The sequence below is a fragment of the Tupaia chinensis genome, unplaced genomic scaffold (genome assembly GCF_000334495.1).
Source record: "Tupaia chinensis unplaced genomic scaffold, TupChi_1.0 Scaffold000270_2, whole genome shotgun sequence".
Classification (NCBI taxonomy): Eukaryota; Metazoa; Chordata; class Mammalia; order Scandentia; family Tupaiidae; genus Tupaia; species Tupaia belangeri.
This window is the reverse complement of record NW_006159751.1, coordinates 3,481,560-3,497,669: the sequence shown is the minus strand read 5'-3', so window position 1 is coordinate 3,497,669 and position 16,110 is coordinate 3,481,560. Positions and strand designations below refer to the sequence as shown.

The following is a 16,110-nucleotide window of genomic DNA, read 5'->3' as shown; positions in this document are numbered from 1 at the left end:
AACCCCTTGTTTCCTTTTTTTTTTTTTTTTTTGAGAGAGAGAATTTTGCTATAGGGCATGTGCACTCGCTGAACAGAGAGAAACAGAGAGACAGGAAGCAAGAAATCAAAGCCCCCCCCTCCCAAGAGGGGATGGTTATTTCACAATCCCTCCTCCTCCATCCTGCTCTTGGGATCTTGGGCATGCATATAGTCACGGCATTGAGTTTCAAGTCGCTGGTCCAAGACTCGAACTATAGTTGACTACATGGGAGTCCAGTGACATAGTTACTACACCATCTACTGGTCCCTCCAGCAACTTAATTCTTCATAACAGCTATTTGACAACTGACTTGTAAAATTCCTAAAATTTTAGCAATTACAGGACAGCCAGAGTTGTGGTGGTGAAGGCAGCTGGATTCTATATGGCCAATGATACGGTTCCAGTCTGCACGTGGCAGTTTGAAAAATCACACCAGAGGGACCAGCAGGTGGTGTGGCGGCTAAGGTGCTGGACACTCTCACATGACTGACCACGGTTCAAGTCCAGGACCTGGTGGCTTGCTTTCTCCCTTTCCCTCTGTCTCTCTCTAGTCAAATCGAAATAAATGAATAAAGTTAAATAATTAAAAAAAAAAAAAAGAAAAACACACCAGGTATATGCATATGAATGCCCAAAGTATCAAAAAAATAAAATGGAAAAATGACTGCAGCATGGCCATTTCCCATGGGGATACTTTCTCACTATTCCTCTCTCTCTTTCTCTGGCAAGTGCACATAACCTCAAGCAAAAAAATATTTTTTAACTTTTTAAAAAGAAATAACAATGGGGAACAGAGGTTAAAGCACTGGACTCCCGTGTGGCTGACCATGGTTTGAGTCCTAGACTTGGTGGCTTGAAACACCAGGTACATGTACATGTATGCCCAAAATCCCGAGAGAAGAATGAAGGAGAAGGGATTCCCATGTGATCATACCCCCTGGGGGGCGATTTCTCACTTTCTGTCTCTTTGTCTCTCTGTCTCTCCAGCAAGTACACACTGATAGTAAAAAGCTGTCAAAAAAAAAAAAAAAGAAATGAACAATTATTTTTACAAAAAAGTACAGCAGCCTCCAGTATATGACAGAAAAATCTCACAGCTGAAGCTCCGATCCTCAGTCAAAATTTCATTCCTTTTTATCTTAGCTTAAATCCCCAGGAAAGATTCATATTGGTCCCACTCATCACTTTAAGCCACAGGAATCATAGGTTGCTGACCAGTCTACAAATTGGTTGCTTTGGTTGAGGTGCCTTCCCTGCCTGGGATGTGCGTGGCTTACAGGAAGGTTGAGATCAAACGATAAAGAACACAGATGTCTCAGTAGCAGGTAGGACAGACATGAGCTAACCTAGTACAAAAGACAAATGTTAAAATCCATCGGTCCTACTGATATCTCAACTACAGTTCATTTCAAAAAGAAAAGTTCAGGGTCCTGCAGATGGCACAGTGGTTAAGATGCTGGACTCACACATGGCCAACAGCGGTTTGAGTCCTGGACCCAGAGGCTTGAAAATCACGCTGTGCACGTGCATGCCCAAAATCCCTGGAAGGGAATAGGTAAGGGACTATGGCATGGCCATCCCCCTTGGAAGCTGATTTCTCACTTTCTTTCTCTCTCTATTTCCTACAAGTGCACCCTATGACAAAACCAAAAAAGAGAGAGAAAGAGAGAGAGAGAGAGAGGCTCACAGAAATGACAATAATTTATCAATAGGCTAAACTGTATTTAAAATGTTTAAGAAGATGATATGTGGGAAAGGATCAGCTGACACTCAGCATACACCTCCTTATAAGACTCCTTCCTCAAATGCAGAAGTTGGAAAACTTAGAACTGTATTTTCTAGACTCCTTTACAGCTTGTATTCAGATGCAAAATTGATTCCAGCATTAAGATGCAGGACACAAGCTATGGACAGCAGAAGTGAAGCAGAGCCCCACTGGCCTGTAGACTTGTAGCTTTTAGCTGCTTTCAGCTAGTCAACAAGGTCGTGTGCATATCAGTGCCCAGTCTCCAGCTCAGAACTAAGACAAAAAGTAGAAAATTTCCAATTAGGGGTAGATGGCTCAGCTGAGACTTGGAGCATCACACCCACAAAGCAGGGCAAGAATCAGCCTTAGCATTGCATCATACAGCAGCAACTCTTCCCAAGAAGTTTACTGAAAGTACTGTAAAGTATCTCTCTTATAAGGAAAAATAAAATGTTCTTCAAAGCTCAAATGACCAAGAACAAATACTTAAATATGCAGTTTTTATACCAGCTAACGATTTCATGACAGTTTAAATCTTAACCATAAGTTACACCATTATGTAAGGCTAAAAAATGCTCTGAAAATCTGAGGCATATAATAATTAAAATTTTTCCTGTGCTCCAACTTCTAGGTTACCACACTCATGCATGTCGATGGCCTAACAAACAGAGTCAAGCACAGTACAATTAATTCCAAAAGAAAGCAGATTTCATAGAGACTGAGTATGTTTAACAGGTTCTTCTTTCACCAATTTTCTATATAAATTCTTATGCCAGAAATCAAAACAGTGAAAGGACTCAAGTGACCTGAGTTCTAGTCCCTGCTCTGCTAGGTTCATGCTATGACTACTACTTTTGCTAAGCCTCAACTTTTTCAGCTACTGCTTAAGGGTACTGACTGCCTTGCTAGGGTTCCTTCCAGTTGAGTGACTGAGTTTAAGCCCAGATAGAAAACCCAACACCACAACCACTTAAAGAATAAGAAGTGCCAGCACTCCACAACCTCTTTAAAGGCTCCATCTTAGTGTGCAGTACTTGAAGAAGTACTAGAAGTACTAGAAGAAGAAAGAGATACTTGAACACAGTGAGTTATTCTTCTATCTAGCTTGGCTAAGTTTTACTTAAGCAAAGTATTAAGAAGAGTCTGCATATTCACAAAAGACCCCAAAATCTTAAAATGTATTTATTCTTACATTCATCCAACATTTTCTAGGCTACCTGTCTCAAGATAAGTGTGGTAACAAACACCTTCCTGGTGAGTGAATTATACAGCAAGAGGACAGTATATATGAGAACAAGGTATTATTTCCAGTAACAAGTATACCATTTTCCCAAGTATATTTATCCTAAAAGTATCCAGGCTTTGACATATAACTGCTGAAAATATTCTCATACTTATGCAGCAATAATGCATACTAATTTTCTGATGAGTAATTCTTAGTTATAACCATCATACAGTCTAACCATACAGAATAAACTGTACTACCATAGGGCCAGCCGGTGGTGTGGTGGTTCAGGTGGCTGGATCCCATGTGACCAGGTGTGTGGTTCAAATCCTAGACTCAGTGGCTGTGTGTGTGGACTCCCAAAATCCCAAAAGGAGGGAGGAATAGAGAACGGATTATGGCATGACTATTCTCCATGGAGTAGGGGGGTAGGGCGGGAGTGTTTTTGTACTTTCTCTCTCTCTCTGTCTCTGCTTCCTTTGAGTGTATGCGTGTTCTGGCAAAGTTAAAAAAAAAAAAAAAGCTGCGGCACCACAAATTTTGCTTAGAAATAGAACTAAGCAATGAAGCTTTATTTTAAGTAGTTACCCAGTGTTTTACTGCACTTGACACCCACTCGAACAATTCAGAATTGTGGGATTTTTCCTTTTACTAGAGAAAGGAAGTAGGACAGAAATCTTTCAGACATAATGAATTAATATTCTACCCAGAAAGTGAAGAAAAACTCAATGCTGTTTCAGTTTATAGTTCTCCCTGTGACTCTATGAAACTGTGGTGTGTTAATCTCTCTGAACCTGTTTTTTTGCTCATGTTTTTCATTTTTTAATTCACGATAAAGAGCATGTACACATGAGAGAAAGAAGCAGCCTCAACAGGGTCCTGCCACACCACAGCCCTCGTTTCCAGCCCTCTAGCCTGTCAGGATCCTAGATACCTACAAGTGCCTAAGTGTGTCTTTCAGGCTGACCAGGGGATCCAAACCCGTGGCTGGGCTGGTCATGTGGGCTCCAGCGACACATCTTGACCTTAGCACTCACCATGCCACCAGGGGGGCCTGAACTTCAGTTTTCTTATGCGTGAAGGGAAATGATACCTCCCAACTCACAGAAAATAACAATATATGTATTTCTTCACAGGAAGCTATGAATGCCAGCATATATAACAAATTAAATGAGGTGAGTGTATAATGCCCTGACACATGGTTGTTACTCAGGATATGACTGTTAGTGCATCATGTCATGTCTCCAAGTCAAATTATCCTTACTGGACAGAGAGTGAGGTTGTATGAACTTGGAGTTGCCAGCAAAAGGAGACTGAAGCATTACTTTACTCATCAGCTTTACTTTGTGAGATAGCTTTATTTAGCAAATCTAACTCTAGTCAAAGGAAATTAAAATTTTCATTAGCATATGCATTGCAACTTAAATGGTGAAATTAGTGAATAGACTCCTTAGCTTAAATTAATAATATTTTGACAAAGTGTTCTTCTACTGAAAGCTATTGAGACAGGTTAAGAAATAGCTCTGTGAGCAGAGGTAAGGGAGACCATATTATTTTCAGAGATTACATGGCTTAATTTATCAGTATATGGAATTAATATTGAAGAACTTAATCATTACATGGTTTTGCAGCAGAAGCAGTAATTTTCCAAATATAAGACATCCCAAAGGGGTACAGACTAAAAATAAAGTCCTTGCTATGATTCTTACTGGCAAATCACACCTAATTCCATGGACGCTCATTTTTATGTATAATAAGTACGTAAGTATATTTACCAATAACCTACCAACATTTAATATTCACTAAAGGGCCAACTACCAGGTGACACTTGGAAAAACTGTTAACTCCTAATGTGTATATCATACATAAGGCTGATACTAAAATTATTGTTTGTAGTACCAAAGCTAAAGACATCGATACAGTAATTAGAATATAGAAATAGTGTGAAATGAGACTTGAAGAACCCACTCTCCTTCAGCTCTCCACTTCCCTTCCAAGGAGGTATGTTCCCTCAGTGGAGGCAAAAAAGAATGTAAAGAGGATCGACTTTTTTTTTACCTGCCCAACACCTAGCAGAGGGGAATCCATGTGCACTTGAGTGGGTCGGACCCTGTTCCTTTAACTGAAGAGGGTCAGATTTTATCCTGCAGTGTCTGCCAAATAACTTTTTTAGTAATGAAACTGATACCACATTACAACCACGTTTAAGTAGTGTTTTAAAATTAATACTCACTGAAGTAGTTCCTTTATGTATAACTTCTATGAGATCATGGTTAACAGGTATTATTAGAGAGTTCTTAGAAATAATACAATAATTACGCTGTCTCAATTTATGTTTAAAAAGACCATTGTTTGAAAAGCAAAACACCTTGAAAAGCAATTAGTTTAGAAATTCATTTTCAAAATGGTAGAATATTAAATTTTAAAAACGTGTTTAACTAGACTTATAATCATTTTTTCTAATGTCAAAGATAATTAAATTATCCTCCAAAGTATTCCATCTACCTAAGAACAAGCAGCACTAATTTAGAGAACTTCATTTGATTATTAAAAAAAAAGCAAAAAAAGAAAATTTATAAAAAATTACAATGAGTACTTTTAAATCATGCACATGAAGGTATCAACATCTCAACATTTTAAAGTAACAGCTCTTTAAAAACTGTTTTTAGATATAAAAGTATCAAATATGGTAATATTTGGATAAAATAATTAAGTAAAATCACTATCTGAGAATCAAGTCTGTTTGGTCTACTGCCAATATCTGGCTTTCAAAAAAAAAAAAATGATAGTTTTGTGATAACTGTGTACTGCTGCCAGCTTCAAAATAGGAGAGATTAAATGTTTTAAAAGAGGCCATTTCCTGTAGTACTGTCTCTTCAGCATCCTACCCTTTGAGGAACTACCCCTCCCTATCTCCAGGGCTTCAGCTATGTTATTAATCACAATGTGCCATCTATACCCTGCTGCAAGGGTAGACATGTCCCCCAGGCCTGACCAATCATACTACCCCATAGTTCTCCTTGCACAGTGATTGGTCCAAGATACGGGCACAGGGCCAAAAATCCCTGCATGAGATTTGTTACTGGATTCCACAAAGAGGTGAGAAGCTTTAAGAACCTTGTATGTCTGGGGGATTCAGAGTTACCTCTCCTGCTACACTAATGGAGGACAGGGCAGAAATAAGTCAATCTGAAAGAAAAGAAAGCCAAGTAATAGCCCTGATGACCATCACATGAGAACATGAATTTAGGTTACTGATGTATACCTGGATTTTCATATATGTAAATCGATAAGCTGCTTTTTAGCCTAAATTAACCTCAGTAAAATTTGTCATTTGCCACAGAATTCTTACAAATTCAGAAACTGACATGTGAATTGAGTTTTCTTTTTCTACTGTGATCTAAGCTGTATGTCACAAGATACCTTTTGCAAAGTAAATAACCAAATCCAAAGAGTAATGACTACTCCAGGAAAGTGGATTTTTTAAAAGTTATATTATTAGAGGAAAAAAAAGCCAATTTTGCTTAATTCTATTAGATTAAATTCAGAAAATAAAATACTTATTAATAAATATTTCTTTTGTCCTGCCTTGTGGGGTTTTTTTGGGGGGTTTTTCGGAGAGTTTTTTTTTTGCTATGGGGCACATGCACTCACCAGAAAGACAGAGACAGAAACCGAGAACCCCCACCCCCAGGGGAAATGGCCACGCCGCAATCCCTTCTCCTCCATTCTCCTCTCGGGATCTTGGGCACGCACAGACAAACCCTCGGCGTGAGTTTAAGCCACCAGGTCCAGGACTTGAACTGCAGTCTACTATATGGGAGTCCAGTGACATAGCTATTACACCAACTGCTGGTCCCACTTGTGGGTTTTTGTTTTTATTTCATAAAACTACTTCTGTGTCAATCACACACACATGCCCAGTGTGATTTTCAAGCTTTCAGCATTCGATCTGTGCAGTCAGCTATGTGTGATCCAGAGCCTTAACCTCCACATCATGTGCTTGCCACAGATCCTTTCACAACCACTTCACAACCACTTTTATTTTTCTTAGAGAGAGAGAAAAACAGCACTCCAACAGGGACTTTTTTTTTTAGAGGAAGATTTTTGCTATGGAGTGCACACGCTTGCTGGAGAGACAGAAATCACCCCCCAGGGGGATGGCCACGCCACAATCCCTTTTCCTCAATTCTCCTCTCAGGATCTTGTGTATGCACGCACATGCACCCAGCCTGAGTGTTAAGCTACCAGGTCCAGGACTCGAACCATGGTTGACTATGTGGGAGTCCAGCAAGGAAACCATTACAACATCTGCTGGTCCTGTCAACAGGGTCTTGACTCTACAGTCCACCCTCAACTTTAGTCAGCCCTGGCTCATAAGCCCACATGTACCTGGTAAACTTACAGAGGTCTCTGGACTCAAACCCTGAAACTTTCCATGTGGGTCAGTTTCACAGAGCATCACATTCCACTGCTGCACCACCATCTGGTTCCTACAGTCACTTTTCAGAACAGCACACTATGCAGCTAACTAATCTCTAGTTTTCATCAAAATTCATACTAAAACTAACCTAAAGACTTTCAAATACTAGGAGAAACGGAGAAAAGGCCAAAACCATTGCTACAGGTATACCTTAGCAATGAGTCATTAAGCTCCCACTAAACTGTGAGCTTCCTGAAGGCAGACCATCCCTGACTCATTTTTACATCATCACAGCGAGCACACCATGGGTGCAACACTAAATGTTTGCTGAGGGAATGAATGTGGGCCAATAAGGTAATTTTTATTTTTTCTTGATAAAGTAAAATAAACACCTTTTCTTGGAAAATATTCTGAATATTATTTGTCCTTCAAGAAGAGCAATAGGGGGGGACCAGCAGTTAGTGTAACGGCTATGTTGCTGGACTCCCATGTAGTTGATCATGGTTCGAGTCCCAGACCCGGTGGCTTAAACTCACACTGGGCTCATGTGCATGCATGCCCAAGATCCTGAGAGGAAAAAGGAGGAGAAGGGATTGTGGCATGGCCATTACCCCTGGGTAATGTGAAAAATCTCACTCTTACCCAGTTGTAAATTCAGGTCATTCTTTCTCTTTATCAAAATAATATTTTAAGAAATATTTGGAAGAAAATTGTTATGAAAAGTTTAGAAAAAAGGCAAAAATAACTGTAAGTAACAATGTTCTAGTCTTCAATAGGAAAATACCCTGCGTCAAATCACAAATAACTCAAAACTAACTCTAAAATCAGTATTTGGAAATTGGTAAATAATATTGAAGTGGGTCATAAAAATTCTAGTAGCATACTCCCAAAACACTAAGTACCCACTAAATTTACAAAGGATTTGGAGATTACATAGTAAAGACTTCATGAAACTAGTTACCTGAAATTAGGCACTGACTTCTTTTTTAAAAATCTCTTTCACGGAAGAGAAAGACATACAGAGACAGAGACAGAGAGGCAGGCACCCCGACAGGGCTGTCGCACCACAATCCACTCTCGGCCTCAGCCATCCTGAAGCACAGGTGTGCTCCTGACCCTGACCTGCTGGCGGAGTGGATCCCACTGTGGATCCAACGTGGAGCCCATTGTATTACTGCTGCACCACTGCTTGGCCTCTAGCAATGACTCTGTAAGTCAAAACTTAAACAAATCTAGATTTGTTTTACCCTCAATTTCCATCAGTTAGAGACCAGACACGGAAAGAATCACTGAAATTTTTCTCTCATAACAAAATGTTTTAGAAAATACAACCCAGGAACTCCAAGGAAAGAGTATTTATAATCCTCAACAACATCGAATTACGTTCTATGAAAATTAATTTTAGCAGTAAAAACTGAATAAAAATGTATAAATGATCTGAAAATTAAAAAGGTCAAACATTGTTTTGTCTATACCACTGAGATTGCAAGAAACTAAAGAGTTTTAAAAAATATTTCAGCTTTAGAAAGTGAAATTCTACTGACTAAATTATAAAAAGTCAGGGGTCAGGGCAATATCAAAGCAACAAAATGATACACTGGGAAAGTGAACAAAATGAAATATATCTGAGATGTACAGATGTAGTACTCCCACAAAATGATGGACAGAAAATATTTTTAGAAGTCCAAAGATATTATATAGAGTTGTCAAAAAAGTCATGACCCATTTTTGCATAAAAAAAATAGGTTATAACTTTTCTGATGACCCAATAGTAAGGATCATTTTATAAAATTTAAAGAAATCAGAGTTCTACTGCTATAGTAGAAGCCCATTAGTTGTAGAAATTGAAGGTGTCAATCAATAGAACCCATAACTTGAACCCCTGAGGTAATAAGATCTTTAGAACACAAAAACTATGAAAACTAGGAAAAGCAGGAAAGTTTCAAATTTAAGGTTTATCAAAATTTGGTGCTATTCTGCCTAACAAAGGGGCTGTCTCACTCAACCTCTAGTTTCTTTTTTTAGAATTATTTTATTTAACTTTATTTATTTATTTAAATTTGGCCAGAAAGAGACAAAGTGAGAGAGAGAGAGGGAGAGAGAGACAGAGAGAGAGAGGGAGGGAGGGAGGGAGGGAAAGTGAAAAAGCAGGCTGCCAGGTCAGGGACTCAAACGGTGGTCAGCCAGGCAGGAGTCCAGTGCTCTTAAACACCACCTGCCGGCCCCTCAACCTCTAGTTTCTACCGTTTAAAAAAAGATACTATAAGGGAGGCCAACAGATGGCATGGAGGTTAAGGTGCCGGATCTGACATGGCTGACTGTGTGGTTTGAGTCCCAGATCCAGTAGCTTGGAAACACCATGTTCGTGTGTATGTGTGCCCCAAATCCCTAGAGATTGAAAGAGAAGGGGCTGGTGGCATGGCCATCCCCTCCAGGTGGTGATCTATCACATTCCCCCTCCCTCCTTCCCTCCCCTCCTCCCCTGTGTGCGCGCGCGCGCGCGTGTGTGTGTGTGTGTGTGTGTGTGTGTGTGTGTGTGTATCTGGCAAGGACACTCACCTATAGCAAAACTTAAAAAAAAAATACTAAAGAGAAAAAAGGTATTGAAGAATTAATTGTATTCCAAACATAGGAGGCTAGCAATTAACTAATTTCTCTTAACCTTTCTTTTACAAAGATATTATAACCTCCTAAAAACTCCCCCAAATCCCATATTACCCATTAAACGAAAAAAAAAAAAAAGTAACAGAAACTATCCAAGAGTTAAAAGAAAGACACAGAGTTATCAATTTCTCACATAACATAAACATCCCTTATTTAAAAACATCCAGAAATGTTTCTTCACCAACGGGAACTGTATTTCTAGGAATGAACTCATTTTAACAAAATTCCCGTACAGACTGGATGTCCCAAATAGCGGTGAAAACTTTCACCTACATTAATTAACATTACACAGGATGTTTCAAATTAGTTTTTATTTAAACAAACAGTAACATTGTTCCATGTGATTCTTCACCCCTAAAAATAGGATCAGAATTAGGGTAGTTAAATACAGTGTGTGCATAATTAGGCAGGAGACAATGATTTCAGGTAGTTACTGTATCAATACATAATCTCTGTAATAAAATCTACATAATTTACAACCACTGAAATATGTATTTAAGGATGTAAGAAGAAGCAAATATTTAGATCTTCCATAAAACTCTGCATAGTCATAGGTTGGAGAATTTCAAAACAAAATTAACTACTCATGTCATTATTCAGAACAGAAATGATTTAAGACTATACTGGAAGCAAAATCAAAGAAACTAATCCCAGTCTGTTCACTAGAGGTCCAAAGTTCAATTTCCTTTATTACTCGGAAAATGCGAAGTGCAAGTTCAAGTGCAACTTTTCTCTTAGTAGAAAAACGAATGAAAGGGTCATAATTAAGAAACAGGTGACCAATGGATCCAAACAACAGGTAGAACCAAAGATTTTCCTACAAGTGGGGGGAAAAAATGGACTGCTAAATACTATACTATGACTAAAACAATGAGAAATTCCCTAACTGGCTCAGGAAAAGCCTCAGATTAGGAACTATGCTTTAAAGGGTTACTTTCAACTATTTATTAAAGATTATAACAAAAGGAAGAAAGAAAATTCTAAATCAAGGCTATAGAGAGTCAGCGCCAGGAAGAACCTTCATTAAGTCTTGTGGTGTATGATACTGACTTCGGCCGGCCTGCCCTGAGCATCTCCCCAAGGTGAAGGAAGCTAGGAAGACTCAGAGCTGCAGCGGCCATATCCTTCAGGCCTGCTCTTCCTCCTTCAGGGACTTGGTCGGAAGACGATATGAGATCATTCCCCACTAATATTACATTGCCCAGGAATGGCCTGATCTCCCTCTTCCACTGTGCTCGTTTCTAAATGACATGTTATGAATGTAGTTTAATGAGGAGTTACTAGTCAAGACAAGAGACAGAGTGTTAAGTACACTTTGCAGTACATTATTAAATTGAAAAATTCATTTCTCACCACAAAGTTTGGGTGAAAGGGAAAAAATGTACAGGGCCAGTTTCTTTTTAAATTCCTTTACTGTGGATTTTCACCCTTTTCAAAATAAATCACAATATACCGAATTGTAACTCCTGTAGAAAGATTTTATGTTGTTTTTAATCAAATCCAAAGTTCTACAAATAACCTCTTCAATTTCTGAATCTACAACATTTAAAGTCTTGTGTTTAACTTGTAAATATCCTACTATTTTATAACAAATGTTTGCTTTTTAAGCAAAGCCATATAATATAGTATGTAACACAAGGTTATTAAACTAAAACACTATTTCTCAAAAGAGATTAAAATTTTAAAATTATAATTTGCTTAGAAATGAGAGTATTAATCTCAATGACACCAACATACTGGTATTCATTAAAAATAATTGATGCAGAGTATTATTCAGAACTTCTTTCTTTCTTTTCTTTCTTTTTTTTTTTTTTTTTTTTTTTTTTGAGAGTTTTTTGCTATAGGGCCCATGCGTACTCCAGAAAAACAGAAAGAGACAGAGCAACAGAAAGTGAGAACTCACCCCCGCAGGGGGAATGGCCACTCTGCAATCCCTTCTCCTCCATTCTCCTTCTGGGATCTTGGACACACAGGCACACGCGCCTGACATGAGTTTAAGCCACTGGGTCGGGGACTCGAATGGCGGTTGACTACATTGGAGTCCAGCAACATAGCCATTACACCAGTTGCTGGTCCCCAGAACTTCTATTATTGATAGAAACTAATCCCAGTCTGTTCACTAGAGGTCCAAAGTTCAATTTCCTTTATTACTCGGAAAATGCGAAGTGCAAGTTCAAGTGCAACTTTTCTCTTAGTAGAAAAACGAATGAAAGGGTCATAATTAAGAAACAGGTGACCAATGGATCCAAACAACAGGTAGAACCAAAGATTTTCCTACAAGTGGGGGGAAAAAATGGACTGCTAAATACTATACTATGACTAAAACAATGAGAAATTCCCTAACTGGCTCAGGAAAAGCCTCAGATTAGGAACTATGCTTTAAAGGGTTACTTTCAACTATTTATTAAAGATTATAACAAAAGGAAGAAAGAAAATTCTAAATCAAGGCTATAGAGAGTCAGCGCCAGGAAGAACCTTCATTAAGTCTTGTGGTGTATGATACTGACTTCGGCCGGCCTGCCCTGAGCATCTCCCCAAGGTGAAGGAAGCTAGGAAGACTCAGAGCTGCAGCGGCCATATCCTTCAGGCCTGCTCTTCCTCCTTCAGGGACTTGGTCGGAAGACGATATGAGATCATTCCCCACTAATATTACATTGCCCAGGAATGGCCTGATCTCCCTCTTCCACTGTGCTCGTTTCTAAATGACATGTTATGAATGTAGTTTAATGAGGAGTTACTAGTCAAGACAAGAGACAGAGTGTTAAGTACACTTTGCAGTACATTATTAAATTGAAAAATTCATTTCTCACCACAAAGTTTGGGTGAAAGGGAAAAAATGTACAGGGCCAGTTTCTTTTTAAATTCCTTTACTGTGGATTTTCACCCTTTTCAAAATAAATCACAATATACCGAATTGTAACTCCTGTAGAAAGATTTTATGTTGTTTTTAATCAAATCCAAAGTTCTACAAATAACCTCTTCAATTTCTGAATCTACAACATTTAAAGTCTTGTGTTTAACTTGTAAATATCCTACTATTTTATAACAAATGTTTGCTTTTTAAGCAAAGCCATATAATATAGTATGTAACACAAGGTTATTAAACTAAAACACTATTTCTCAAAAGAGATTAAAATTTTAAAATTATAATTTGCTTAGAAATGAGAGTATTAATCTCAATGACACCAACATACTGGTATTCATTAAAAATAATTGATGCAGAGTATTATTCAGAACTTCTTTCTTTCTTTTCTTTCTTTTTTTTTTTTTTTTTTTTTTGAGAGTTTTTTGCTATAGGGCCCATGCGTACTCCAGAAAAACAGAAAGAGACAGAGCAACAGAAAGTGAGAACTCACCCCCGCAGGGGGAATGGCCACTCTGCAATCCCTTCTCCTCCATTCTCCTTCTGGGATCTTGGACACACAGGCACACGCGCCTGACATGAGTTTAAGCCACTGGGTCGGGGACTCGAATGGCGGTTGACTACATTGGAGTCCAGCAACATAGCCATTACACCAGTTGCTGGTCCCCAGAACTTCTATTATTGATCACAAAATGTACCAGCCGTAAATGTTATTCCCTTTATTTTTGACTAAATATTTTAAATTGTCATGACAGCACTTGTGGTTGTCAGGGATCAAAATTCTATTACAGTAAAAAAAAGTCAACTACATTTAGGGGCATTTAACACAGTTCGTTAACAATGTTGCTGAAGACACACAACACCTTGAATTATTTTCTTAAATTTGATATAAAGGTTGAGAAAAATGTATAACACAGACACCAAACTAATGTTAATTAAATAGCCACCTCTCCAGTCTTCTACAAGAATCACAGTAATTTAGAACACACTAGCTTCCCCATCAATATACCAACTTTAAGACTTTTTAAAAATAACACTTATACTCTGTCTCAACTAATCAACACAAAACACAAAGCAATGTTGCAGAGGTTCTAACTACTTCCTGACTCACAGTTTTTGAACTAAGTGACACCTAGAGTAATAACTGTTGTCTAAAATACTGTTAACAGTATTTTACATGTTAGAAACAGAGATTGACTGGCTGACCCAACAGCCTTTCCTCTTTCCTCCATATATGACTCTAAAAGTTGGAGTTTGGAGAGAATTTTATAATTCTCAAAACTATTCGGAGAGTTTTTCAATTCTACAAGTTTTTTAAATTAAAATTAAGAAGAAATCTCATACAAACCCATAAACTGAAAATGAGTATGATGGAATAGGCTGTAAGAAGGAAATCTTAAACTAAAAGACTGTAGGACCATGTGCATATGTATATATACCCACAGCACACAGACGTTAGTAAATTACACCACACATCATCAGTCCTGGTCAATCTCAAGGACTATTAGAGATATTTCCAATGCGAGATGCTGAGAAAGAACAGAAAATGTGAGGGGGATAACAAATGAAAATTCTCTCCAGAATTTTCTAGCATTTTGGAGTAAAGGGATGGACTGATACCTAGAGCAGGTCACAATTAAGCAGCCCCTATATTCTGATGCACCAGAGATTCAGTGGAACACATTCAGCAAAAACAGTCCGATTTCTAATAACGTTATCATCAATATTCTGCCTCCTGCAAACATCTCAAGACAGAAGGACATCCTGCCAGCGCTGAAACGACCAACAACGTCGTGGATAACAAATTCATAAGGACTACTACAGACTATCAGATCTCCCTGTACGCAGTCCGATCAATGCTTTGGAACTGGCAAGTATGCCAGAACCTTAACGTGCTTTGCAGCAGATTTTACGAGCATAAAAGATACCAGGGCGACAGGAGCTCTTTTTACTCAACCACTTCAACACAATTCTGCAAAAATCAAACGCTTTACAAAGCGTCTACTCGGCTAGGCACCTCGGACTTCCTTCAAAACCCAGACACTATTCAACAGCTCCCTGCAAGAACACACCACTCTGTCACACAGCCATATATTGCACGCTCATCGGTACGCAAACACCTGAACCACCTGGACTGGCGGAGTTAGGCTGTCAGCTCCGAGATGTCTGCTAGTGTGCAAGGAACACGGAAGCAGCGAAGCCCCCACCCCCACCCCACCCCAGGTACCCTAGGTGGTAACCTTGGCACCAAAAGCCTCCATAGTAAAGACCTTTTTCCCTGCCCAGAAGATGCATACGACTGTTCCAAAGAAGAGGTTACGATCAGGATGATCTTTTCTACAAAGGAGAGCAGCAAAGGCTGTCTTTCTCTAGTCTTAAACTCTCGTCTGCGCTGGGAGACCAAGCTACACATTTAGGAGACCCGGTTTTGGGTCGCAATGCTGTGACAGCTCGCAGAGCAGCCCTGCCAAGCCAGAACTCAGTTTTCTCATCCGCAAAATGGGAATCGCCATCGCCACCCCTCCCCCTCGGCAAGGATCAGGCACACCCTAGAGGTCTAAAGAGTACCCGGGACGGTAAGCCGTGGGGACAGGCGGCCGCTCCGGGATGCCCACCCAGAACCTCCTCCATCCCCCCGGGGCAGAAAGGCAGGGCCGCCCTACCTGGCTTCACAGTCTTGAGACGGATGGGCTCGCGGAAGTGGCGGATGACAGCCAGGGTGTCCCGGTTTGTGAGCCCGCTGACAGGCGTCCCGTTCACCTCCAGCAACACATCCCCGGGGCTGGGCGCCTTGCCCGAGACGACGCAGCAGGTGCCCCCACCCGGCTCCTCGCGGAGCCGCCCCAGGTAGGGGAACTCGCCGCGCTCCGCGCCGCCCCGGATCTCCGCGCCGAAGTCGCCCGGGGGCCCGGGCCAGGACCCCGGGCCCTCCTGCTCCTTGCTCAGCCAGTGCTTCTTCTTCTTCAGCGTCTTCGACATCCCGAACCCCGCTGCACCATGGGGGAGACCCCTCGCGGGCGGCCGGGGCGCCGCTCCGGCCCCCTCTCAGCCTGGGGCTCCAGGCGGCCCGCGCTGCAGGGTCAGGGGGGCCTCGCTGCTCCGGCCCCCCACCCCGACCACAGCCCGCGGGGGGCCCGGCCGCTCCACGCCCCCAGACGCCGCTCGGA

General features: G+C 40.3%; 1 protein-coding gene across 6 annotated transcripts in view; it reads right to left on the bottom strand.

Annotated features, from left to right (window-relative positions):
- The window catches only part of MAGI3 (membrane associated guanylate kinase, WW and PDZ domain containing 3), a 302,211-nt gene extending 286,107 nt beyond the window's left edge, over window positions 1–16,104 (bottom strand). For all 6 annotated transcript variants that reach the window (XM_014588240.2, XM_014588239.2, XM_006149615.3 and 3 more), the window contains exon 1: window positions 15,607–16,104. In XM_014588240.2, the coding sequence (XP_014443726.1) occupies window positions 15,607–15,922 (316 nt within the window). In that variant the 5' untranslated portion in view covers window positions 15,923–16,104. The remainder of the gene's footprint in view (window positions 1–15,606) is intronic.
- Between the last annotated feature and the right edge of the window lie 6 nt (window positions 16,105–16,110).